General features: G+C 50.2%; 2 protein-coding genes across 2 annotated transcripts in view; one reads left to right on the top strand and one right to left on the bottom strand.

Annotated features, from left to right (window-relative positions):
- WDFY4 (WDFY family member 4) overlaps positions 1-25,504 on the bottom strand; it is a 255,480-nt gene that overhangs the window by 43,143 nt on the left and 186,833 nt on the right. The window contains exons 45-47 of the mRNA XM_079793291.1: positions 21,192-21,312; positions 19,813-19,898; positions 18,340-18,402 (exon numbers count right to left, since the gene is read on the bottom strand). Of these exons, the coding sequence (XP_079649417.1) occupies positions 18,340-18,402; positions 19,813-19,898; positions 21,192-21,312 (270 nt within the window). The remainder of the gene's footprint in view (positions 1-18,339; positions 18,403-19,812; positions 19,899-21,191; positions 21,313-25,504) is intronic.
- On the top strand, positions 7,061-7,828 carry LRRC18 (leucine rich repeat containing 18; the record flags this gene model as incomplete). The annotated part of the gene is made up of 1 exon (XM_079793286.1): positions 7,061-7,828. The coding sequence occupies one exon, from the start codon at positions 7,061-7,063 to the stop codon at positions 7,826-7,828; it is 768 nt and encodes a 255-aa protein (XP_079649412.1).

The raw sequence follows: 25,504 nt of genomic DNA, 5'->3' as shown, positions 1-25,504 counted from the left end.
CTAGGTTGGATGCACTTTTGTTGGAATATGGGTAACCAACTGCTCCAACACCATTTAGTGAACGTTTATTTTTTCTCTATTGAATTTTCTTTGAATTTTTGTCAAAAATTAATTGATTATATTGACCATAGTTATGTGACTTATTTCTGGACTCTATTGTCTGCTTCACTGATCTATATATCTGTTCTTTCACCAACAATACATATTGTAATTATGTGATAAGTTTTAAAATTGGGAAGCACAAATCCTCCAATTTTATTTTTTAAATTATTTTGGATTTATAGTTCCTTTCAATATAAATTTTAGGATCTCTCTATATATTCTATATAATAAAAGGGTAATATGCAAATTGACCCTAACCTCAGAACGACCGGGAATGACCAGTTGCTATGATGCGCACTGACCACCAGGGGGAAGACGCTCAGCGCAGGAGCTGTCCCCTGGTGGTGAGTGTGCTCCCACAGGGGGAACTCCACTCAGCCACAAGCTGGGCTCACAGCTGCGAGTGCAGCGGTGGTGGCGTGAGCTTCTCCCGCCTCCTCGGCAGTGCTAAGGATGTCTGACTGATGGCTTAGGCCCGCTCCCCGCAGGGTGTGGGCCTAAGCTGGCAGGTGGACATTACCTGAGGGCTCCTGGACTGCCAGAGGGTGCAGGCTGGGCTAAAGCTCCCCCTCCCAAGTGCATGAATTATCATGCACCAGGCTTCTAGAGTGTGTGTATGCTATATCCATGTTGGGATTTTTATTGGAATTGCATTGATCTTCAGACCAATTAGGGAAGAATTGACATCTTAACTATACTGAGTCTTCCAACTCATGGTCATGGTATGTTTCTACATTTGTTTAGCTCTTTGCTTTCTTTCATCAGTGTTTTGTAATTTTGGTCATTTCATTCTTTTTTATCTGTATGCCTTTTATTTTTCTTGCATTATTGCACTGGCTAGAATTCCAATAAAATGTTGAGTAGGAATAACAAGATTGTACCTTCTTTCCTTGTTTCCAAACTTAGGGAGAAAAGCATTTAATTCATCACCAAGCCTGATTTAGCTGTAGGGTGTGTGTGTGTGTATGTGTGTGTGTGTGAAAGAAGAGAGAGAGAGAGAGAGAGAGAGAGAGAGAGAGAGAGAGAGAGAGCACTCTTTATTAGGCTATGAAAATGCCTTTATGTTAGTGGTTTGCTGAAAGTTTTTGTCATGAATAGATGTTAAATTTTGTACCATGTTTTTTCAGCATCACTTGATATGATCATGTACTTTTTTCTTTTGAACCTGTTAATATGCTGTATTACATCTATTTCTGAATAATGAATCAACTTGCATTCCCACTTGGCTGTTATGTATTATTCTTTTTATATATTGCTAGATTCAATTTATTAATTTTGTTGAAGACTTTTATGCCTCTGTTCATCAGGGATATTGCTCTGTAGTTTTCTTTTTTTTATATTGCTTATGTGTGATTTTAGTATCAGGGGAATGCTGGCCTCAGAAAATAAGTTAGGAATAACTAGTATTCCTTCTTCTATTTTCTTGAAAAGATCATGTAAAAATTGTTGTTGTCATCTTTAAATATTTTGTAAAATTTTCCAATAAAATCATTTGGGCCTAGAGTTTTTTGGGGAAGCTTTCAACTATAAATTCAGTCTCTTTAAATATAGATTTATTTGTATGGGTTTTCTATTTCTTCATGAGTGAGATTAGTTTGTAGTCAACTTTAAAGCTTATTCTAGAGTTGTTTGTATTATTCCCTAATCATCCCTTTAATGTCTGTGGGATTTTAGTCATATCCTCTTTTTAATTACTTATATTAATAATTTTGTCATCCCTTTTTTCCATTGTCAGTCTGGCTAGAGATTTATCAATTTTATTAATCTTCCAAGAACCAGCTTTTAGTTTTACTGATTTTCCCTATTGTCTTTCTCCTTTTGGTTTTACTCCTTTTGATTTCTGCTCTTGTCTTTATTATTTCCTCCTTGTGCATGCTAAAGGTTTATTTTGTTATTCTTTACTGGTTTCCTAAGGTGGACATTTATATTACAGATTTTTAAAATTTCTTAGTAGGAACACGTAAGACCACTGCTTTAGTTGCATACCATATGTTTTAATATGTTCTATTTCATTTTTGTTCAGTTAAAATATTTTTCTAATTTCCCTTGAGATTTCTTTGACTCATGAAGTATTTATAAATGTTTTTTAAATTAATTATTTGGAGATTTTTCCAGTTATAGTTCTGATATTGCTAATTTAATTCATTTATATTTGTTAAGGTTTGCTTCATGGCTAAGAAGGTAGTCTATGTTTGTGAATGCTGGATGTATGCTTGAGAAGGGTGTGTATCCTGTTGCTGGGTAGAGTGTTTTCACATGTCAACTAGATCCAGTCCGTTGACGGTAATGTTCAGTTCTATATCGTTGGTTCTCATGGTGGGGGTATGGGAGCAATTTTGCCTTCTGTGGACGGTTGGTGATATTTAAAGACATTATTGATTGTTATAAGTAGTGTAGAGCTACTGGCATTTAGTGGGTAGAGCCTTCTGTTGATAAACATCATTTAATCACAGGACAGCCCCCCTCCCCTATGAGTCTCCCCACCGCCCCCCCTGCCCCTCCCGCCCCCCGCCAACAACAAAGAGGTTTCTGTCCCAAAATGGCCATAGAGCCGAAACTGAGCAACCCTATTCCTTGCGGAATTTCTCTCTAGTTGTTGCATTGATTGTTGAGAAACAAGTATTGACATTTCCTATTGTAATTATAAATTTTTCCATTTATTCTTTCAATTTTATCAGCTTTTGCTTCATTTATATCAAAGCTCTTGTTCAGTATGTACACATTTAGGATTTTTATGTCTTCTTGATAAAGTGTCCCTTTATCAATACTATATTTTGTAGTATTCTTCTTAATCTTGGGTAAATTTTCATGCTCTGAAATATACTTTGTCCATACTGATATTAATAAAGTCACTCAGTTTTCCTTTAGTGTTTGCATAGTATGTGTTTTTCCATTTTTCAAAACTTGCTTTTATTTATTTAAATTGGATTTCTTAAGAGAGCATATAATTGGGTCTCTTCTTTTATCATCCATTCTGGTAGTTATGCTTTTAATCGCTGTGTTTGGGACATTTTCATTTAATGAAAGTGTTGATATGCTTGGATTTAGGTCTGCTATTTTAATAGTTGTATTTTGCTTCTTCCATTTCCCTCTCCTGCTTTCTTTTATATTATTTGGATTGTTCCTAGATGTATAAATATAATTTATATATTGCATTTTTACTAGATGTATACTTATAATTATATATAGGTAGGTATACATAATATTATCCTATCTAATAATAGACAAATATGCAAATTGACCATACCTCCGACACCCCCATAAGCCACGCCCACTAGCCACGCCCACAATCCAATCAGAGCGAGTATGCAAATTAACCCAAACCAAGATGGCTACAGCCACAGAGAGCAAGGTTTCCTAGGTAACAGAGGAAGCCAAGCTTTCTGCCAGCCGTTGCAGGCCTAAGCCTCCACTCAAGCTACAAAGTTTCAATTATAGAAGGTAAACAAATTCAAACAAATGGCGGCAGAATGGAGCTTGAGAGAGCAGGCCAGGGTTGCCGCCGGCAACAGGGGAAGCAAAGCTTTCCGCACACCCTGGCCGGGCCCACCCGCTTAAGGCAACAAAGTTTCAATTATAACCCCAACACAAATGGCTGCGGGCCTCGGAGGGAGCCCCAGGCTTAGCTCTGCTCCAGGCTACAAAGTTTCAATTGTAGAAGGAAAATAAATTCCGGATACCAGGGCCTCAGCTTGCGTTGCCAGGGGGCGTGGCCCGCCTGCAAACCACCACAGGCCCCTCGCTCAGGCCGCCCCACGCCCCAAGGGAACCCCACCCTGATCAGGGACACCCTTCAGGGCAAACCAGCTGGCCCCCACCCCTGTACCAGGCCTCTATCCTATCTAATAAAAGAGTACTATGCAGATTGATCATCACCGCAACACACAATATAGCTGCCCCCATGTGGTCAAAGATCCTGCCCCCATGTGGACACAAGATGGCCACCACAAGATGGCCAGCAGGAGAGGGCAGTTGGGAAGCACCCGGCCTGCAAGGGAGGGCAGTTGAGAAGGACCAGGCCTTCAAGGGAGGGCAGTTGGAGGTGATCAGCCCTGCAGGAGAGGGCAGTTAGGGGTGACCAGGCCGGCAGAGGAGGGAAGTTGGGGGCAAACAGGCTGGCAGCAGAGTGGTTAGGGGGTGATCAGGCTGGCAGGCAGAAGTGATCAGGCTGGCAGGCAGAAGTGGTTAGGGGCAATCAGGAAGGCAGGCAGGCAAGCAGTTGGGAGCCAGCAGTCCTGGATTGTGAGAGGGATGTCCGACTGCCCGTTTAGGCCCGATCCCTGGCCTAAACGGGCAGTTGGACATCCCTTGAGGGGTCCCAGATTGGAGAGGGTACATGCTGAGCTGAGGGACAACCCCCCTCCGTGCACGAATTTCGTGCACCGGGATCTAGTACTTTTTATAATTATACATAAAATCTATTTTCAAATTTATGCACCTAGTTTTTTACTGTCTTTAGTGATTGCTCTGGAGATTTAAACAGCACACTTCCCTTCCATAGTCTACTTAGAGTTACTATTTTACCACTCCAAAAGCAATGCAAAAGCCTTGCCTCCCATACAGCTCCGGCCCATTTCCCGCATGAGGTTGTGCTTGTCATATCCCATCTCTGTGCATTGAAAACCCCATCAGACAGTATTAAAACTCTTGCTTTCAACCATCACAAATATTTTAGAGACCTTAAGAGGAGAAAATAGTCAATTATGTTCAACAGAAATTTACCATTTCCGTTGCTCTTCTTAAGTTTAGCCCAAAGCACAAGTTTCTCTCTAGTATGGGTCCCTTTCATCTGAAGAACTTTCTGTGGCATTTCTTTTACAGCAGTTCAGCTAGTGCAAAGCCTTTTATTTGTCATTAATCTGAGAATGTCCCCATTTTGCCGGCATTCATAGAGGATTCATTTATTCACTGTTTTGTTGCCGGTTGTTTTTCCCCCAGCAATTTAAAAGATAATTTTCTAGTACCTCTGGCCTCTATGGTTTCTACTGACTGCAGGGGCTAACTGCTGTTCCCTGAAGGCAACGTGTCCTTTTTCTCGGACAGGTTTTAAGTTTGTTTAATTTTGAAGTTTCATTATGTTTCTGGGTGTGGATTTCTTTAAAGTCAGTTATCCTCTTTGGAGTTCACTGAGCTTCTTGCATGTTAATTTTATGTCTTTCACCACATTTTGCAAATTTTACCCATTTTTCCTTCAAATATTTTTCTGTACCACAACTTTATCTCTTCTTCCTCTAGGGATATAATTATACGTCACTATGGAGATTGAGATGTATGTTTTTATCAGGCACCAGAGGTGCAAGTTCTGGCCCTTCTGTTGATTCTGTGATCATGGTTACAGTGTCCCTCCACTTTCCAGAGACTGTGCGGTGCTCCTGGGGTCAGGTCCTCTGTCCCACCCAGGCACCAGCCTGGAACCTGCACAGCGGTCTCTCTCAGCTCAGTCTAAGCCGTGGGGTTCTGCGTATGGGGTTAGGTACTGAAGACCCTATTCAGGGTTTCATGCATGCACCAGCAGCTCAGGGTGCATCCAGGAGTCCACGCACAACTTTTAAACTCCTTCCTCTGTGCAATCTCCCAACTCTGAGTGGCTCCCTGCAATGCCCCTCCTGCGTCCTTGGTCTGCTGGTTGGAAATCCAAGCGTTTTGTTTTCTAGATCGGCTGTTCACTTCCTGCCACCCTCTCTGAACCTGACACGCCCCATTGCTCTTCTGGGCCAGAGAGAGGCTCCTCTTGGAAATCTTCCCATCACATCCGGTGCACAGCTGCTCCTACTTTGGAGTTACTTCTCCCGCCGCCCGGCAGCCTCTGGGGCCAGCGTGCTGGGAGCGCGGTCCGCGCTGTCCGAGCCGGACTGGAGGTGGGTGCACTCGTGGGGCGGCTTAGACAGAGTAGATTGACTCTTACGCTACTGGGCCGGACTTGTGTTTTCAAGCTGCTTTACTCCTGGTTTCTCAGAGCGACGTGATATAGAGACCCCAATGCTTGGCCACGGGGCTGTCTTCAGTAATTATGCCTGAATGTGGTGAGTCCTTGTTTCTGAAGAAGAGCGTCCACTCTCCAGGCCTGCTTAGAAGAACATTAACGATGCTGAGGGTGGACAGATGCTCTCCCTGGCTTACTCTGGGGACCTCCGTCTATCCCAGGAGGCTGTGGTCCAGGAGGACCAGCACAGGGTGGGACCCTCCGTAGGAGTGGCGTGGTGGTTCACAGTGAGCATGGGGAGGGCAGTTTTCACCCACTTCCCTTTGACACTGAGGATTACAGGAGGAGGAAAACGTGATGGTGGCACACACGGCCTGGCTGCTGGCGCTTTGTGTGCTATATGAACTTGGTCCCTGAGAAAGAGCCTCAACGACGGAGCAGAGAAACTGCAGGCACCTGGCCACCCACCCACTGCAAGCATTTGTCTCCTCATGTCCGCTCTCTGGTCCCACTGAGAATTCAGCAGCCATAACGTGGCAACCTTAAGATAACTCTAAAGAAAGACTAGGTTTATGTGAGGGTCTGGAAGTGGTAGGTACACATACATAATTACATGTACCCCTGGGCTGGGGAGGGGGCGGGTATATTTGGAAGTCCAGGACAATGAGAGATTATTAAGCCAGGAAATGACACAGCTAGATGGACACTGAGCCTCCTTCAGCCTGAACCTGCCCCTCTTATTTAAATCTGGGAACAGAGGTCTGAGGAAGGCATGCAGTTTACTGAAGGTCTTTGTCTAGGTGACTTCTGCTGATGCCCTAAGTTCTCTCCACTTTCCTCTTTCTCTCCTTTGAAACTGTTAGAGAGCAAAGTATTATGATTTGGGGGAAGTCCAATACTCTCATGTCATCTCCTAACTTGATATTTTTCTCTTATCAGAGTATATCTTCTAGCAGTTTCAAGTGACTTTTTCCTCAATCTGATCACCAACCAACCAGAACAGCATACTTCAAACATATTTCTTTACTAAAGAACATGGCCAAGAGTGGGAAGAGCCCCAAGGGCAAGAAGGTCACCCTCAATGTGGCCAAGAATTGTATCAAAATCACGTTCGATGGGAGAAAACGCCTCGACTTGAGCAAGATGGGAATTACCACCTTCCCAAAGTGTATTCTGAAACTCAATGACATAGACGAGCTCGATCTTAGCCGGAATATGCTCAAGAGGATCCCTGATTCAATCTCCAAGTTCCAGAACCTACGGTGGCTGGATCTGCACAGCAACTACATCGACAAGCTCCCTGAGTCCATCGGCCAAATGACGACTCTGCTCTACCTCAATGTCAGCAACAACAGGCTGACCACCAACGGGCTGCCCGTGGAGCTCAACCAGCTTAAGAATATCCGCACCGTGAATCTGGGCCTGAACCACCTGGACAGTGTGCCCACCACACTGGGTGCTCTGAAAGAGCTCCATGAGGTCGGGCTCCATGACAACCTGATCAGCGCCATCCCCACAAGCATCTCCAAGCTCCCCAAGCTGAAGAAGCTCAACACCAAGCGGAACCCCTTTCTCCAGCCAGAGGAGACGGATGTATTCATAGATTCCATCAAGAGGCTGGAAAACTTATATCTGGTGGAGGCGAAGGATCTGTGTGGGCCTTGCCTGAAAAAATGCCAACAGGCCCGAGACAAGCTGAACAAAATCAAGAGCTTAGCCGCGGCAACACCGAAAAAGCCCGTCTTTAGCAATTTCATCGCACCCAACTCCACGGCCAAGGAGTCCCAGGAAGAGTGGAGATGACCTTGTACCCTGACCCCGAGGCAGGAAGGGAACAGGGAGGGAGGAAAGATGGCGATGGGCTGCTTCCACAGAAAATTGAGAGATTACCCCATGACTGCAATAGTGCTTTTGGCTAAGTCCATAAAATACTTTCCCTACCATCTTGCCGGTGATTTTGTTGACTGAAGAGCTTTTAGTTCTTTGTCATTGTCTCTCGGCATGTGCACCCCCACACATACAGGCATAGGAGTAAGGAAAGGGCTTTACAGCTCACTTCCGCTCCAGAACTCTCCTCCTGCCACAGTTTCGTGGCCCGCCAGCTGAGATAGCCACACTCTTAGCCTCATCATCATGCACTTCGGGACTAGCCACCAGCTTTCCATGTGGGCTTGTTCTATGGAGTTGCTTTGGGTCAGAGAGCCTCAAAGGTCAGGGGCGGCGAGGAGGCAGAGCGACATTTAGCCTGGGAAGGAAGCAAAGCAGAGGTGGGAAGATATTATCATTAAGTATCGGCAACATCTTGGGCTCAGAGCAATTCTCTCTCTCTCTCTCTCTCTCTCTCTCTCTCTCTCTCTCTCTTTGCATCATCTGCTCTAGGCGTGTTCTCTCCACTCAGCCTGCAAGCCCTGGGCTGTGAATGAGGAGGCTCCACGCCCCTCTTCCTCTGCCCAATTCTTCCCAGTCTCTGGTGGGAGGAAGGAAAGAATGGCTGCAGGTATGGTTTGGTGTGGTCAATAAATAAGTACCTTACCAGGCCCTGTGCTAGGTGCAGGGATTGCATCCATAGGGCAAAGCGTGGCTCACCCTGGCCACCTGTAGGGAAGACACACTGAAAGCAGACAGACAGAGGAAGGCAGGCCCTCGGACCATGCGGTGTGCATGGCCGGCGTGGCAGAGAAAATCAAAGGCTGCAGTTGGCCAGAGCAAGGTTCAGGGCAGCTCTTCCTCTGTCATTCCCTGGGTTCTTACTTAGCTCTGGCTCCCTTGTCTGTAACGTGGGGATGATACGACCCCAACTCTAAGGGCCACTGAGCACCTACGGGGTCAGCACATGGGGTAAGCATTCAATAGAAGTCAGTTCTCTAAGACCTGGGGCTTGGTGCGCCTCAGAGCTGAAATCCCACTTTGGACAGTGTCCCTCTTTGCACCAGATCTTTGGGCAGAAGTCACAGTGGTGGAGCCAGTCCTCACAGAGCAGAGAACTTTCTGTACCACTCACAACTCCACACGCCTTAAACCAAAGGTCAAGAAAACCATCTTTAGCAAAGCTTTTAAAAACTTTAACCAGGCTCCTCTGTGTTGGCGGCACGTCCTATAGAAGTCGTTGGAAAGCACTAGAGGTCCATGGTTCAGAGGGAGGAGCATATTTCTTTGTTCACATTATAAACCATAGCAGACAGCACACTTCATTCCTTCACTCCTCACTGTCCATTTCTATTCGTAATGCTTAGTCATGACAACTCCAATATTTTATGAGGAAGGGAGATTTCAGAGGAAGGGAGAGGGAGAGATAGAAGCATCAATGATGAGAGAGAATCATTGATCAGCTGCTTCCTGACTGCTCCCAACTGGGGATCCAGCCTGCGACCGGGTAGGTGCCATGACCAGGAATGGAACAATGATCTCCTAGTTCAGGCGTCCTCAAACTACGGCCCGCGGGCCACATGTGGGTGTTTTTGCCGTTTTGTTTTTTTTACTTCAAAATAAGATATGTGCAGTGTGCATAGGAATTTGTTCATAGTTTTTTTTTAAACTATAGTCTGGCCCTCCAACGGTCTGAGGGACAGTGAACTGGCCCCCTGTTTAAAAAGTTTGAGGATCCCTGTCCTAGTTCATAGGTCAAAGCTCAACCACTGAGCTATGCCAGCCGAGGGCCTTTGCGTTTTCCCCACGCTGGCTGTGGAAGAGTAGTGTGTCTGTGATGTGCGTGATGAGCTGCCGTGCCAGGAGCCACAACAAGCATGTGGGGCCTGGACCATGACCCAAGGTAACCTTTCTGCTGTTCCAGCTGCTTCCTCCCAAGAAGGGCAGCATCCATGCAGGGGCGTGAGAACGCGAGCAGAGAGTGCTGGCTCGGCGTTGGAATCCATCCCATTGCCATTTCTCCCCTTGAGACGCTTCTCCTTAGAATTAGTGTTCCTTCTCATTTAGCTAAGGATCAGCAAACAACAGGAGGCAAGAGAAAAGATGCCCTTGGCCGCTAGGGAGGACCTTGGTCTGGACCACGGAGGTGCCCCTTGCGCCCTCTCTGCCCCATCACTCAGTCCCCGCTGCCCTTGTCCTCCAAGCCCTCTCCAAGCACCTCCCCTGGGTTCGCTGCCCACTGAGTGGTTGGCATGCAGGTGACGTCTACTCGCCAGCCTTGTTCTAAGCCAAGGGTGGTGTGTTTGTTCTCAGCCATGTCTTAGGAAGAGGTTTTCGCTGAGCCAACGGACAGGGCTTTGGATTGCCACAGGATACATTCCTATTGGACACCTTGTTAGCCAGGAAAGCCTGGTGGTAGGATGAAGCGAAGACTGGGGATGGAAATCAGTCAGGAGTCATTTTCTATATTTTATTTCTTTTTCTGTCAAAGAAAAGGTTTGATGTTGACGTGCCTTCATGCTGTAAAATAGCACAGTCATCTTTAGTTCCTGGAAATTGTATTAAGCCTAAAAACACTTGATAGGAAAACCATGGGGTTTTTTTCCTCAACTAGAATGAAAACCCTATTCTTCTAACCCAGGCATCACCCTCTCTGAAAGCCGGGCATGCCTTAGGTGACCCCTGTGTGACCTCTGCCCTTGTGTTTTGCTTCTGTGACCTCAGTCATTGCCTTGGCCTCTTGTGTCTCCATCCCCGGGAGAGCCCAGAATCTCCCTAGAGTAGCTATGGCAAAAACCTGAAGACTGATCAGCTAACAAGAACACTTAACTCTGAAGAAGAAGAGCCTTCAGTTAGGAAAAGAAAGTGAGTGGCAACGGGAACATTCTAGAAGCAAGCTCTCCAGTGCTGGCCAAGCCATTGGCTTGATTCTTCAATTCACTTTGCCTTTCTTTGCTTTAGATCATCTGTGTGTTAAAATGACTGTGGAAAATATTTCTTTTTTTAATGTATATAGAGACAATATTTAAGAAAATAGTAGATATAAATTATAGACAATTGAAATTGTAAAATAAAACTTTAAGGCTTAAAAAGAGTTATGGTCTTTGCACCTCACTTAAACTGGTAAAATCCCGACACTAGTCACCTGTTATAAGTTATGTATGTATAATGCAATACGTCAAGCAACTAAATTTATACAATAGAGAAATTTAAAAAAATTCATACAGAGAAATATACTAAGAATACTTTAGATAAATCAAAGTGGAATTTTAACAAATCTTGTAGGTAGGAAGGAAAAAGAAAGCGGAGAAATGAACAACAGGGAAAATACTAGGAAACAAAAGTGAAGTGGCAGACCTCGTCCTACATTTTAATCATTACCGTCAATGCACCTAGTCTTCTTCATTGCAATGGCTCAGAACTAGAAACAAGCACATTTCCCTGAATAGGCAAATGTCTGTCTACACCCTGGAATACGACTCAGCAACAATAAGGAACAGATTATGGACACATGCAACAACGTGGATGGAGCTCAGTGACAATTCTGTGTAAAAAAAGCCAATGTCCAAAAGTCACATACTCTATGATTCCACCTGCAGAACATTCTCTAAGTGACAAAACGATAGAAATGAAAAGCAAATCAGTGGTTGCCAGGATTTCGGGTTGACGGGGATGGCAGAGGGATAAAACTGATTGTTGTTGATGGTGGTAGTTGCACACAACCACATAAATGACAAAACGACAAAAGACTGAGCACACACATTGTACCAACGTTAATTTCCCGGTTTTGAAATTGTACTGTAGTTGCATAAAATGCAACTATTGGGGGAAATTCAATGAAGCCTTCATAGGGACTCTATGTATTATTTTTGCAACTTCCTGTGATTCTGGAGTTAATTTAAAATAAAGAAGTTAAAGATGATCTCACAACCTAGATGCAGCAATAAACAGACTTTTGGTCATGTGTCAAGAGCTAGCCTGTGAGTGACCATGGGAAGCTGAAAGCTCTCAGGAGCCCCTGAGCTATGGCATTTCAGGATAAAGAGCCTCTTTGCCTCAGTTTACCAAACTAGTCTAAGCTACCATTGTTGATTGTGTCCTTCATGATTCCTGAGAAAGAGGCTAAAGTAAAAGAACATGGCTGGCGTCTTTACCCATGTCCCAGATTTTCGGAGGGTGGCTGGGGACCTTGAACTAGTGAGTTTCTGCCTTCCAGCGATTCTGCTCTGGGCCCAGGTCTGAGCTGCGTGGTCTCTGCGGCTGCCCTCCCAGGCCATGCTGCCGAGAAGCCCAGGAGCACGCCCATGCGCCCGGGGGGGGGGCGGGGCGGCTGCAGCTCTCCCCACTAAGCAAGCACGGGCACTCACATGCTCAGCCTCGCACTGCTCAGAGAGTAGGGCTCTAGAGAGTAGGGCTGCGGTGGTCTCTAGAGAGTAGGGCTGCGGAACAGCAGGGGGAGGAGGACTTGAATCTTAGCCTCCATGCTGCCGGCAGTGGGGCTTGGGGTGTTACTGACTGTCTTGGAAGATCATCTTCTTATAGCTATTTATAGCTTGTTAGGGTTTGTTTTCTAAGTTCTTCCATTACTTTTCAAAGATAACTATAAAGGAAATTCTGACAATGCTCAGCTGTAGACCTTTGTGCCCAAAAGTGGATTTCATTCTAAACATTATTAAGTAAACTATCCAACTGAGAGAACAGTTCAGAAACTGCAACCCCCCAACAATCGGGTCACACCCAACAGTGTCCTCCAGCCCAGGGACACCTTGGGCCTGAGGACACATCAGTGAGCGAGTCCCTTGTCAGAGAGCAGGGCCCTGGAAGGGGCCTTCGCGCATCTGAACGCATGTGAGGAGGAGGAGCCTGCGGGCGGCCTCGCCTTGCGTCTCTGAGTTCTCTAAACCTGGGCTCGAGATGAACCGAGGTCCCTGGGGAGCAGCATCACCGAGCCAGGCCATGCGCATCCCAAACACATGTCTGTACAGAAATAGGGCCACATGTTAGGGCCCTGCTTTTTCAGAGACACAATATAGAAGATTATATTCTGTAGCGCTCTTCCTTCAAACTTGATAAAAGCGGAATTGACTTTGGTATCACTACCCTTTAGACAAGGGCAAATTTGATATTCGGTGCCAAGAGCAAGTGTTTTCTGGGGGATAAAAATTCAAAAACCCTGTTTCTGGTTATCCATCCTGGTTATGCATCCTGTTTCTGGTTATCCATGTTTCTGGGGGATAAAAGTTCAAAAACCCTGTTTCTGGTTAGCCGTCCTGGTTATCCATCCTGTTTCTGGTTAGCCGTGCTTGGAAAACAATGTAACCCAGCCCATGGCTTTGTTTCTATAGTTGCATGACCCCAGGTACCTGATCACGTTACTCTTTCTCCTTGAGAGAGCTCCGGCTAATGGTTCCAGGCTCGTGTACCTTGAATTTAGGTTTGAAGCTGTTTCCGGCCTTAGTGGAAGGGCACAGATAGCTGTTAGTCACATGCGCAGTCCACGCTAGCTGTCCTTCGCCGTCACTCCGCCATTCCTCCTACCTTCCTGACTGGCCCCTCACACCGCAGCAGAGCCCGTCGGTGTCTAACAAGGGGAGTGCTCTGGCTGCCAGGCACGTGGCAGGGGGCCTGCGGGGTTCCTGCTAGAAGGCCCTGTAGTGGCAGAGCCTAGCACCCAGCGAGGCCGGTTACGCCGCCTCCCTGCCTCCAGAATGGCCTGGCCTTGGCCGTGGGAGACACAGGAGGATCACAGGTTCTAGGCCCATCCAGACTTTCAAGTATTTCCTGCTTGTAATCCAGGCCCAGAAACTCCTTGGGCTTCAGCTCAGGGTGAGGGAGGGGGCAGCCATTGTCACTGGAATGCTAGGCAAAACCCTGGCCCTTAAAAGCTCTGGCTTCCCGTGTAGGGGGCCGGCCTCCAGAGGGCTAGCGCAGTCATCAAGAGCAGGGACCAGAGACCAGAACCCTCCAGCACAGGCCAAGCTCCTGGGCGGCCGAAAACTCTCAGAATGGACCACATGTCTTCTCCAGCAACGAGAAGCTTGTCCAAAACACAGCCAGACATTTTTAAAGGCCAACTGTGTGGATTTGGCATGGCCCTGGGTAATCCAAATAAAAAGGCACAGAACCATGGCCGCGGAGCCCTCGGCAGGCTGCGAGCTGCCCCTGGGCTGAGAGAAGGGCTGGGAAGGAGACACAAAAGAGCCCTCAGCATGGACACCACCTGCTTTTAATCAACTGCTCCATAAACACCCCAAATGCACAGCAGGTGATCCAGAGACTAAGCAAAGGAATTACAATTTGAGCTCAAATTGGTTAGATCGCAAAGGCCACGCTGGCTGCGGCAGCACAGCCTCACCATGTGCCCAGGCTGCCTGCGTGACCACGGTGCCTAGGACCAACGATGTGGCTGGGGCTTCCTCGTTTTGTCAAAGCTCCCCTTCCATTAGCTCAATAAGCATGTCTTGGAGCACTATGCACTGTTCCCAACTGCCCCCAGCAGGGAGGGAGGGAGGGAGGGAGGGAGGGAGGGAGGGAGGGAGGGAGGGAGGAAGGGAGGGAGGGAGGGAGGGATAAGGGAGAGAAACATCAATTGGTTGTCTTCTGTACCTGCCCTGATTAGGGACTGAACTCACATCCCAGGTATGTGCCCTGACCAAGAATCCAACTGGCAACCATTTGGTGCATAGGATGATGCTCAAGCAACTGAGCCACTCCGGCTGGGCAGCAGCTCACTCAGTTTAAGTTTTCCAAGGGAGACATGCTTGGAGCTGTGTTGGGGTGACGCCAGGCAAGCACAGAACGGCCGTGGGACATCCTGCTCCACTGGCCTCGGCGGGCCATGAGGAAAATATTAACACCGTGGAAACACCATCGGCACAGGGCCCAGCTGTCCCACAGGTGAAGCTGGTGCCCAGGTGGGTGTCGGGTTACCTCTATGATGGGAAGTAATTTCTGCACATTAACTCATCCCCAGGGCAAGAATGAACTCTGCCACTTGGCACTCATTTTTGTATGGGCACCCAGCTTAGTGCCAGAGCCACAGTTGAGCTCCTCTGTCCCTCCGCTATCTACTCCCTCTCAGCCTGGGACAGGGATTGAGATCTTACCTGTGGGGATAAAGGTAAGCATTGTTGGGACAAAGCATCTCCCGGGCTCTGAGAACAATCGAACAGGAATGGGCAGGGAACCACCCCCACTGCAGGGACAGCCACGCGATCACTGAGTGATATTGTACACAGTGCATTTATAAGAGGGTGATCTGCAGAGGCAAAAGGCGTTTAGTGAAGTGACTTGTGTCAGAGTTGATGCAAGAAGAGAGAAGCTCCAGGGAGTGAGAAAACGGACACGCAGCCATGAGTGCCGTGGCCCTGGGGGAGCGGCGGCCGGCAGTGCAGGGCCAGCTGCTTTGGTTGGTGCCTCAGTATTCACCCCTCTGTGATCACAGAACCCTGATGCTCTGGGAAACCACCTCCCCTCAGTGTGGGCTATATCGTTGGGTGGGGCTGACTCCACGCCCAGGATGTGGGTGGGCACATGACCCTGCCCTGGCCTGTGAAAGCGCTTTGTTGGTTCTGGAATGGGTACTAACCTAGTTTGGGCGGATGAAAACCACTTTGGGGGACTTTTGCTAAAATTACTGAGACAGAGCATTCCTTGTGTGGCAGACTTCCTGCGGGATTGGCTACAGCCTGAAGCTGTTGGGGCGGTGATGCCCTTACGCTGGGAGTCTGCTGAGAACAGCCAACCCGGGAAATCCCCCCTGTGAGATGGGGAGCCACGGGGTCCCGAGGACTTATGAGCCCAGAGATCTAGCTTGCCTGGAGCCAGACCTTGTGTGGCCATCAGGTATGTGAGGTGATGGCTTCCGTTAGTTTGAAATGGCTTCCTACCACTGTCACTGGAACATTGCCGCGAAGTCCACACGTGGAGATGAACGCTTATATGAAGCAAGCAACACGAGATCCGGGCTAACATCCAGCTTATACATACAACCAGGTTCCCACTGCTGTTGAGCTACTGAAATACATCCAGCCCAGCTGGTAACCAGCCACCCGCCTCCAGCGGCCCTGCTGCCCAGGCCTCCTACACCTTTGCCTGGCATGTGCTGGCTCCACACGCTCTGCCAAGTAAAGGTTATTCCTGAAACAGCGGCTTCTGCGGGTGGCCACCACATGGTCTTCTGAAGATTACCAATGGCCGCACGCTGCAAAGTTCTGTCACTTCTCCTCTTACCGAGCCTACCAGCAGCATCTGGTCGTCTGGTCAAGCACAGCTGACCACTCCCTCCTTGAAACACAAGCTGATTTTCAGGAAATATTCCACACCTGACATTCCCCCTGCCTTTCTTTTTTTAAAAAGATATGTTTTTATTTATTTTTATAGTGAGAGGAAGGGAGAGAGATAGAGAGATAGAAACATTGGTGAGAGAATCATTGATCAGCTAGCTGCCTCCAGCACGACCCCCACTGGGAATTGAGCCCACAACCCAGGCATGTGCCCTGACCAGGAATCGAACCAGTGACCTCTTGGTTCATGGATCACTGCTCAACCACTGAGCCACGCCAGCCTTTCCAGATGTAACTTTCAGTCTCTTGTGCTCGTTCCTCCCCATGTCCTTACCCACGAAGGTTGGACGCCCCAGGGCACAATCCTTAAACCTCTAGTCCCGGTGCACTCATTCTCCTGGGGATCTTCCCCAGCCTCATGCTTTGACTTCTCTTCCAGACCTACCTCTCAGCAGGACCTTTCCATGGACTCCAAATTCATCTACCCCAAGGCCAACATGACATTCCACTGGGCTGTCTGCAGGCAGTCAAAGCTCACAGGCCCCATACCGAGCTCCGACAGCACCCCAGCCCCGCTCTTCCCGCGCTCCTCCTCTTGCACTTGCCAATGCTCGCAGCCAGATCTCTGGTCCTACCTGTGAGTCCCTTCTCTCCCAGGCACTTACTCCACACTTGACTTGTCAACAGATGCCATAGAGGTTCCTTCACAACGTCCAGAACCTGAGCACTCCACCCCATCTCGCAGTCGCCCCGTTTCCAAGCCACCATCACCCCTAACCCAGATCACTCCTAACCGCCTCCCAGCTCCGCCTTTATCCCACTGTGCACCAGGGAGACCCTTCCGGGACCAGGGAGACTCCCTGCCGCCAGCCACCTGGCGCCAGCCCACCGCCCTGCCTACCTTCTCCCCCCGGCCCAGTCTCTGCACACCTTGCTTCTCTACTTCGTGCAAATCTTAGTATTGCTTCTCAGTGAGGCCTTGCCTTAACACCCCGCCTAAGATTTCAATCCCTACCTCTGTCTACTTTTATTTTATACTTATACTTATTATCCTATATAATAAAAGGCTAATATGCAAATTGTCCCCACAGGCGGGAGTTCGACCGACCGGAGTTAGATGTGCGCTGACCACCAGGGGGCGGCGCGGAACATGGTGGGTGTTGGTGACTTGGCGCTGGCAGCAGTGGAGATGCTGCTGGCCCTGATGGGTCCCCAGGAGAGCAGTACTATGGCGGGATGGTGGAGCAGGTGAGTGGGCAGTGCCATGCAGGCAGGGACCCCAATTGCCCTGCCAGCCACCCCACAGATAGGCCCTGATCACTGGCCAGGCCTAGGGACCCTAGCTGTGCACGAATTTTGTGCACCGGGCCTCTAGTCTAATATGCTTTGAGTGTCACTGATGTGAATTGTTTTCTGTCTATCTTCCCAGGGAGGGTGTAGGACAGGGAAGGGTTTGAGTATTTTGTTGCTGCTCTGTAAGCAGCAAACACCACATATAACACACTATTGGCAAGTGATTTGAATGGCCTGGTGGTCCCTGTTTCATAGTCAGGTGAATACCACCTCTGGGACATCCCTCCCTGCCCCACCTACACTCCTGGACGAAACCAGCCACCTTCTTCTGTTCTTGTTCCTAACAACGCGCCGAGTGGTTTCCCCGCCTCTGGGAGACAGGTCCTTGTGAAGGGCGGCCGTGGAAGGTCTGCAAGCCTAGCATTCCCTGCTAGGAGGCTCCCTGTCATCGTGTGTAAACTGCACCGGACCCGCACACCAGCGTGCCTTCACTCAGCTTCTGAGTTTTCTGAGAGTCTCATACAGGAAGGACAGGCCTGGATTGCTTACATCCTGCCTGAGGGCGGGTGCCCAGGCTGGGCCTGGCCTGGCACCTTTTGCCAACCTGCACCCACCCACCACAGGCAGGCGGCTTTCTGCCATTTTGGTCTGGAAAAGCCACAGACCACGTGGGACACCCAGGCTGTTTGCAGGGGTGTGGTCAGCAGAAGGAGCTTTGGGAGGAGGAGGGAGGAGGGGGTGGGAGGGGGACGATACAGGGGAAGGCGGACCACGTGCTCCTGGCGTGTCAGCGTTACAGGAGGATCGGGCGAATGAGGTCAGCGCCAGGCCAGCGCCGGCCGGAGAGCACGCCAGACCCGCCCCGCTTACCTGAGGTGGAGGGGCTCCTCTGGGGCGCCTTTCCCCTTCACGCTGGGCTGGGAAGAGCAGAAGCTACACAACAAGGAGAGGATCATCTCATCAGCAAGAGGCAGACCCTTCCAGCACCGAGGAGACACTTCCAGAGTCAGGCGAGGGGCGGGGTGCTTGGCCCTCCAGCCCTCCAGCCTCCCCACCTGTGAGCAGCGGACCTGGGGCCCCTCTGACCGCCCTCAGCACCGCTGAATCACACGCTCAGCCCTGATAACAACCATAACAACAGAACATGTCACAGTAAAAATACGTGTCTTCGATTCCTCCTCGGCCAGTCTCACCACGCACGGCTGTACCCTGGGCACAGATGCCACCTCAGTTTCAGGCTCACCGAGGAGGGCCGGGTGCTGGTGGGCACCAGTCACCACTGAGCTAGGGACACACAACTCCTAGATTAACTGTGAAAGCGTTAGCGCCCAGGAATCACAGGGAAACAAACGTGAGGGTCAGCCCGCATGCCCACGTCTCCAGCTCGGACTAAAGGGAGCCGGAGGAAAGCGGCAGGAGGCCACACAGAGGCAATCGGAAGAACCTCACAGGGAGGCTCACCGCTGCTGGGGTCGTGCCCGGTGCTGGCAGACAGCCTCTCTGCGGGCGGGTTTTCTCCTGTGGGCACAGAGCTGGGCTGGTGCCCGTGACCAGCCAGGGCCACCAGGAAGGGTAGGCTGGACCCTCGGAGTGCACGGGGCCTGGAACCTTCAGGTCAGGATGTCAAGTGTCACCTCACAACTTCCGGCCAAAGCGGAGCCAAACCGTGCCAACTGTTACTCCAACTTCTGTGGGGTCTGCTTTCGGCCGGGAACCTCCCTCCCTCTGTCCCCTCCAGCTCCCCACACATCTCTATCCATTTAGCTACAACTTTAATAGCAATAAATAAATAAATGTCAGTATTACCCTTTTCTTAGCTTGTATCGCTTAGATGGATTAATCTATTGGGAGAGAGAGACGTTAAACTAAACAGCAGGCTTCTCTCTTTAAGGAAAAATGTGCTCGTGCAGAAGTGGGAAATCAGTGTTTGGAATTCTTTGCAATAAAATGTAAAGTTAGAACAACTAACATTGGCAACTGGGATCAAAAAGAAAGATAAAGCCAAAAGAATTCTTGGATAATTAGACAATAAAGCCAGAAAATTCTGGAATGCTTGTTATATCGCCAGTTTCTGAAATATGTTGTGTCTGCACAATTTTTCCTCCTTCAGTCATTTCTGTCCTAAACCCCTTCAGTCCCTGAGATGGAGCCTGCTTCCCAGGACCGAGCAAAGGCTTTCTCTATGCTATTCAACAGCTCTGTGGGTAAGTTCTTCCTGGTGTCTAACCTGAGTATTCCTCGCTGTGGGTCAAGGACAGTTCTGAGAACAGCGCTGAGCAGTCCCTGCTCCTCTGCCCCCAGCTCCTGGTCAGTTTGCTCAGAGGAGGAGTTTCAAATCCTTACCTTTTGAAGACCTTACTCCGATCGCTGTTGTGGAAGACAAGAAACTTGGAGCATCCATTTTGGAAAAAGATCTCCAGGGCAATGTCCTATAAAAAGAAACCCTTTTACAGCCTCCCAATTCTCAGGCTCCCGGCCGTCTGGAGACAATCCCACTTACAGGGGAAAGAAATCACTTACTGATACCTACTTGCCACTCTGTTACCTCTCAGGTAGATATATAATCATTAAAATTTAATTTTTGGTATTTAGTATGTGCCCCCAAATGTGCCAGGTGCTGTATGTGTAATGGTAGACAAGACAAGAGGTGTTCCCTGTTCCCTGGAGGGAAACAGGGGCCCAGAGAGGTGCCCAGTTGTACCAAGGTGGCAGGGCCGTGGTCAGGACCAGGTCCGTGCTGGCCACACTGCCCAGGACCCTTCAGCTCACCCCCTTCTGACTCAGCCCCTTGCAGAGAAATGCATGAGGTCAGAAAAATGAGGACCCACCCTTGGTGGGCAAAAGCAGCAGAGAGGCAGGGCAGAGGGAGAGCGGTCAGGTCAGGGGCCTGCAGCCTGCTGGGCCCTCCTCAGCAGGACCCCTGATCCTTTCTGATCCTTTTTAAATGAGTCATCCTTCTCCTGCAGCCCCCGCCCCCCCCACCCCCGCCAAGGCCTCCCTGAGCTAAATTACACACCCTAAGGAATTTACAGTTGAAGGCACTCTTACTCCTTCTTCAGGCGCAGCACTGCCCCCTGTTGGCCTTTGCAGGGCAGACACCCAGCAGAGAGGGCAGAAGCACGGGCCCCTCCCCTCCCCTCTTACAAGGGGTCCTGGTCCTGATCCGGCAGCTGCCAGGAGGGCCCTGGGCGGGAGGCAGCTTCACCAGTGCAGAAGCTGGGCTGCTGAAGGCAGGTGTGTGCAGCCACAGGGGGCCCCAGAGTTCTTCCTCCCCGGCCACTGAGCTGCTGCTTCTAAACCTCCGACCCAGTGATTCCCCTGGAGTGGGGCCGATACACCAGGTGGTGCTGAGCCTGCAGCCAGCTCTGCCTCCGAAGGAGCCTGCTCTGCTTAGTGCCTGGGTGAGCCCTCCAGGGACCCGGCCGGCCGAGGCTCGGGGACCCTGGCTGAGGCACAATCAGTAGATCCCTAAAGCACTCGGCCCAGGGAATTACCAGGAGCTTGGAGAGTGTGGGGAGGGGAAGGAAGGGACGAAGGGACGGCAGGCAGCTGAGGGAGTCCCTGTGGTCAGAACAGGGCAGACTGGCACTCAGCTCCAGGCATCAGCGCTGAGTCTGGTATTCCTGAAGACCCAAGGGAGTCCCGGAGGAGTGTCCCTCCCACTCAGAGGGCATCCATGGCACCTGGACCGCCCGTCTCCCCTCGCCCTTCCGGAGGCGAACCTGCAGGAGGAAGCGCGCCTGCCGGAGCTCCCGGAGGTCCCCGTAGCTGTGGCGCTGGCAGGAGTAATGGTCGGAGGACCTGTCTTTGCTGCACAGGTTGAAAATGAATGGGTCACTGATGCTGAAAGGACAAGAAGACACGAAGTGAGAGGGTGTCCGGTGGGCTCGTCCCGCCCTGGCCCACAGCCCTGACTGAGTTTCTGGGACATCCTGGGGGTTCCAGGTGACCTGGTAACCCCTGAGCACCGTCCTCATTAGCCCTGCCCTGAGCAGCAGGAGGGGCGCCAGCCTCCCCAGGGGAGAGGACAGCGGGCCGGGCACAGCCTGCAGGACAGGTGGTGACCCTCAGTGGCGAGCGTGCGTGTAAGAAGTCCCTCTGGGCACAGTGTTCAAGATGGATGGGGGAGAGCGAAGGAGATGCTCTCGTCACGTTTGGAGAAATTTCAAACTCTGCAAATAGGGCAGAGAGATGACCAGACTCCTCAGGGAAGCCGTGTTCAGCATGCCCTCCGGCAGCGTGGGGAGAACACCCACCCCGCAGGGCTGTGGGCCGGGATGCGACGCCCGTGGGCTGGGAGCAGTGGCCACAGCCTCAGTAGTGGCCTCTGGGGCGCGTGCCCAGAGCCAGGGACCAGCCACGTGGCAGCGGAGGCCCAGCCAGGCCAGAGCCGCTCCCAGAGGTCAAAGGGCTCCTGTGGGCAGATGAGGGCAGGGGAGGCCCGGGGATTTGGTAAGCCTTGAGAAGCACGTGCGCCCTGACCGCAGACCCCAAGGACCCAGGGTGGAAGGGCCCCGCCCCGGGCACGGCAGCCGGGACCGCCTGCCATGAGCTCCGGCTGCAGCCGCAGGCCGGCCTGCACCAGCCTCTGTGTCACAGGTCCAGGGGACACCGAGAAGGCGGCAGCCCTCACTCAGGCCGCGGGACCTGCAGCCATGGTCAGAGCTGGAGTCAGCATCTATAGTGCTAAGAGCTTGGACTTATTGCCATGCTGAACGGTCACTGCCGGGTAGAAGGGAGAGTTACTCGAGGACACAGCCTGAGCCCACTGTTTTTGTTTTTGTTTTTTGTTTTGTTTTGTTTTAAATTTTTTTTTATTTATTTCAGAGAGGAAGGGAGAAGTAGAGAGAGGTAGAAACCTCAATGATGAGAGAGAAACATCATTAATTGGCTGCCTTCTGCATGCCCCACACCCAGGATCAAGCCTGCAACCCAGGCATGTGCCCTCACCAGGAATCAAACTGTGACCGCCTGGTTCATAGGCCGACGCTCAACCACTAAGCCACGCCGGTCAGGCAAGCCTGAGACCATTGTTTAGCCCCCTGCACAGCCAGGCCTCAAGGACGTGGGTTCCAGCCCTTTGCAGCTCCTCCTGCCTCTGAGGACCGTCCTCCCAGGAGTCCTGCTTGGAGCTCCAATGGATGCTTCCGCCTGGAGGCCTTCATTGAAACCCACTGCTGCCTGGAGCCCAGTGTCCGTTACTAATGCCTCACTTCGGGGTGAAGATCAGCTTCCCCCAACTCCTCTGACTCCCGATGAGGCCACAGAGGGAGTCTGGTGCCTCCCTGTGGCTGCGTCAGACAGCATCACAGGCCGAGGCACTGGTGAGAATGGCAATAACTCCATCACCAATTATTACTCCATCCAGCACTCAGGCATTATCAGAATTCACACCTGAAATGTGCACTCAGCATCACTCGCTAGATCACAAACTCTACTGGACTCTTGGACTCTCCTGGCTCGTCTCTGTATCTCTGGAGTTGACACAGTGCCTGGGACAAGACCGACTTTCGGTAAGTACTTGTCGAGTTGAACTGAACAGAGAAATGCTGCTCTAAATGCTGACTGAGGGAGGAGCTATCCTGTTACAAAGAGTTGATTGGACAGTTTGGATTTCCACCAAATGAATCAAATGCCATACCTTCTGAACTTGACCGCCACTGCTGTGGGTTAGAGTGTTTCCCCCCACAGAGAGATGTGGAAGTCCCAACCCCCAAAACTTTGGAATGAGACTTTATTTAGAAATAGGTGAGTGGCAGAGGTAATAAAATTAAATGAAGTCATAAAGATAGGCCCTGGTCCAATATGACTCGTCCCCTATATAGAGGGTAACTCAGACAGAGCTAGACTGCACAGGGGGAAGCCAGGTGACGGGAGTGACGCATCTGCAAGCAAATGAACACTGAGGATGGGGGAACTCAGAAGCCGGAAGAGGCAAGGAAGGGCCGGCGCTGGAGCTGCAGAGGGAGAGCGCCCGCCCAGAGCTGGCTGCCGACTTCCCGCCTCCAGGACTGAGGCATCAATATCTGTGTTTTAAAGCCCCACAGTTTTTGGTACTTGGTTACAGCAGCCCTAGCAACCTCATGCTATCGGCTGCAAGGGATCCCATGATGCAAAGTCACGCCTCCTAGGAAGGTTCTGAGGGCCTGAGGAACACTCCACAGCCCGAAGGCGCTCTGCTGGAGGGCGTGCGGCGGGCTTGAGTTTTATTTCCGATGTTTTATGGTACATCAGAGCCGCTTTCAGGGTCTAGTGCTCAGCCGTACTCAACGTGAGGCCGTCCTTTAGAGAAACATTTCAGGGTCGGCTTAGCTTTATTCGTAACTGGCCTATTTATGCATCTCCCTCGGTCTCCGTGGTCAAGAGAAGACTCAATCCCCATTGAGCTGAGGGATCTAGCAGCGGCTGAGAACTGCAGAGCAGCAGACCAGCCCTCAAGAGAACGCTGTCTGGTCCGCAAACCCTTCTGGAGGGGCGGTGATTGACATTACCCATGCAATCCCCAAACGATAGTCCAGGGTAGCCATTTGTTCTCACTCCACTCCTACATGCATTCTAGAAAAGTCCATTTCCAGACAGCACAGGCTCCCTGGTCCAGCCAAATCCAGAGAGTACAAGCAACCTAGCAAGTGGGCTTCTAGTAAACGTGTGTATGTGGATCTGAGTACTATGAGATGCACCTCATACACACACTTCTGATCAATAAGGTCTCATCTAACACTGACTGGTTTAAACCGGAGCTGTGGAGTGAAGCAACGGCTCGTGCAAGTCACCGCATGGGCTCGCCCTGAGCGCAGGGGGCAGGAGCTTCCATCAGCCCCAGAAAGGCACGTCTGCAGGCCCATTGTCCGCATTGATCAGATCAATAAAACATGAGCCAGAAGATGGGATGTGTGCGCCAAGTATTGGTGATGCTTCTCCTGCCTTGGGAAAGCACAGAGGACTCCCAGCAATCGGTAAACGTTTGGAATGAATAAAAGATGAAAATTATCAGAGAGAAAAATGCCAAGCATTTTAAAGCAAATCTCGATCAAAGGAGGGGGGCTGACATCTATTTTCCCACACTCCTTAAACTCCTGCTTCCTGACAGGGGCTGGAAATGAGGTGACACCTGGGAATTAAAACTCTTCGTTATCGGCAGGTCCGACTCTGACTCCTTGTCCGTAGTCTACAGCAGTGGCTCTCAGCTGGTTACCTCTCAGCACCAGCTCCAGCAGAGAACTTGGTGACATCTCAGTCCTACCCCAGATCTGCCAAACTAGAAACTGGGGTGAAGGTGGGTCCCAGAAGTCTGCTTTAACAAGCCTTCCAGGTGATTCGATGTAAGCTAATTGGAGTGTCACTGTGCTATCTAAGAGGGGTTTTGTCGTCATTTAAGCCCTGGCAACCAGAAAAGTCCGGGCTTGTCTCTGGATGAAGAAATCGTCATCCAAATTTTTCCAAAAGCAATGACCAACTGAAAACACACAACTTGACAACTGGAGTCCTGGCAACAGTGCAAACACGGCCGATGTGGTTCCGACAGCTGGACTCTATAGCACAGAGAACTCATCAGTAAGAGCCCGACTGAACCCAAACAGACCAAATGCAGTTGATCCTAAAAAAAGATCTTCAGTTTCCTGCCAAAGACCTCTGGTGTAGTTGGTATAAAATGACTCTTCAAATTTCTACCCAAATCTCACCCCTGCAAGCCCCAGATCTTCCTCAAGCAGCCCTTCCTCAGCACACCCCTTCCCGTGTGCACCCCGAAGAGTCCCCCCAGAGCAGATGTTTTGTCCTGTGGTGCCTGTGTGCTCCACACTCTTCCCAAGGGGCCTGTGTGCTGGTGGCACCTCCTGGGCATGAAGGGGCAGTGCCTGATGTCTGATGTGAGTGAGCAACCAGCAAGTTGCCGAACGAGTGAGCTGATGGACTGGATTCCATTACCAATAACCTTCAGAGAGACCCTCTTTGTCCTGCGGCGGCCCCACACCAGGGGAGGCACAAGGAGCTGCCACGCTGTTCCGCATCCCAGATTTTAGCTTTGAAGAAGCAT

Source organism: Cnephaeus nilssonii (assembly GCF_951640355.1).
Source record: "Cnephaeus nilssonii genome assembly, chromosome: 16".
Classification (NCBI taxonomy): Eukaryota; Metazoa; Chordata; class Mammalia; order Chiroptera; family Vespertilionidae; genus Cnephaeus; species Cnephaeus nilssonii.
The sequence above is the reverse complement of the archived record's forward strand: the minus strand, read 5'-3'. Positions and strand labels throughout refer to the sequence as shown.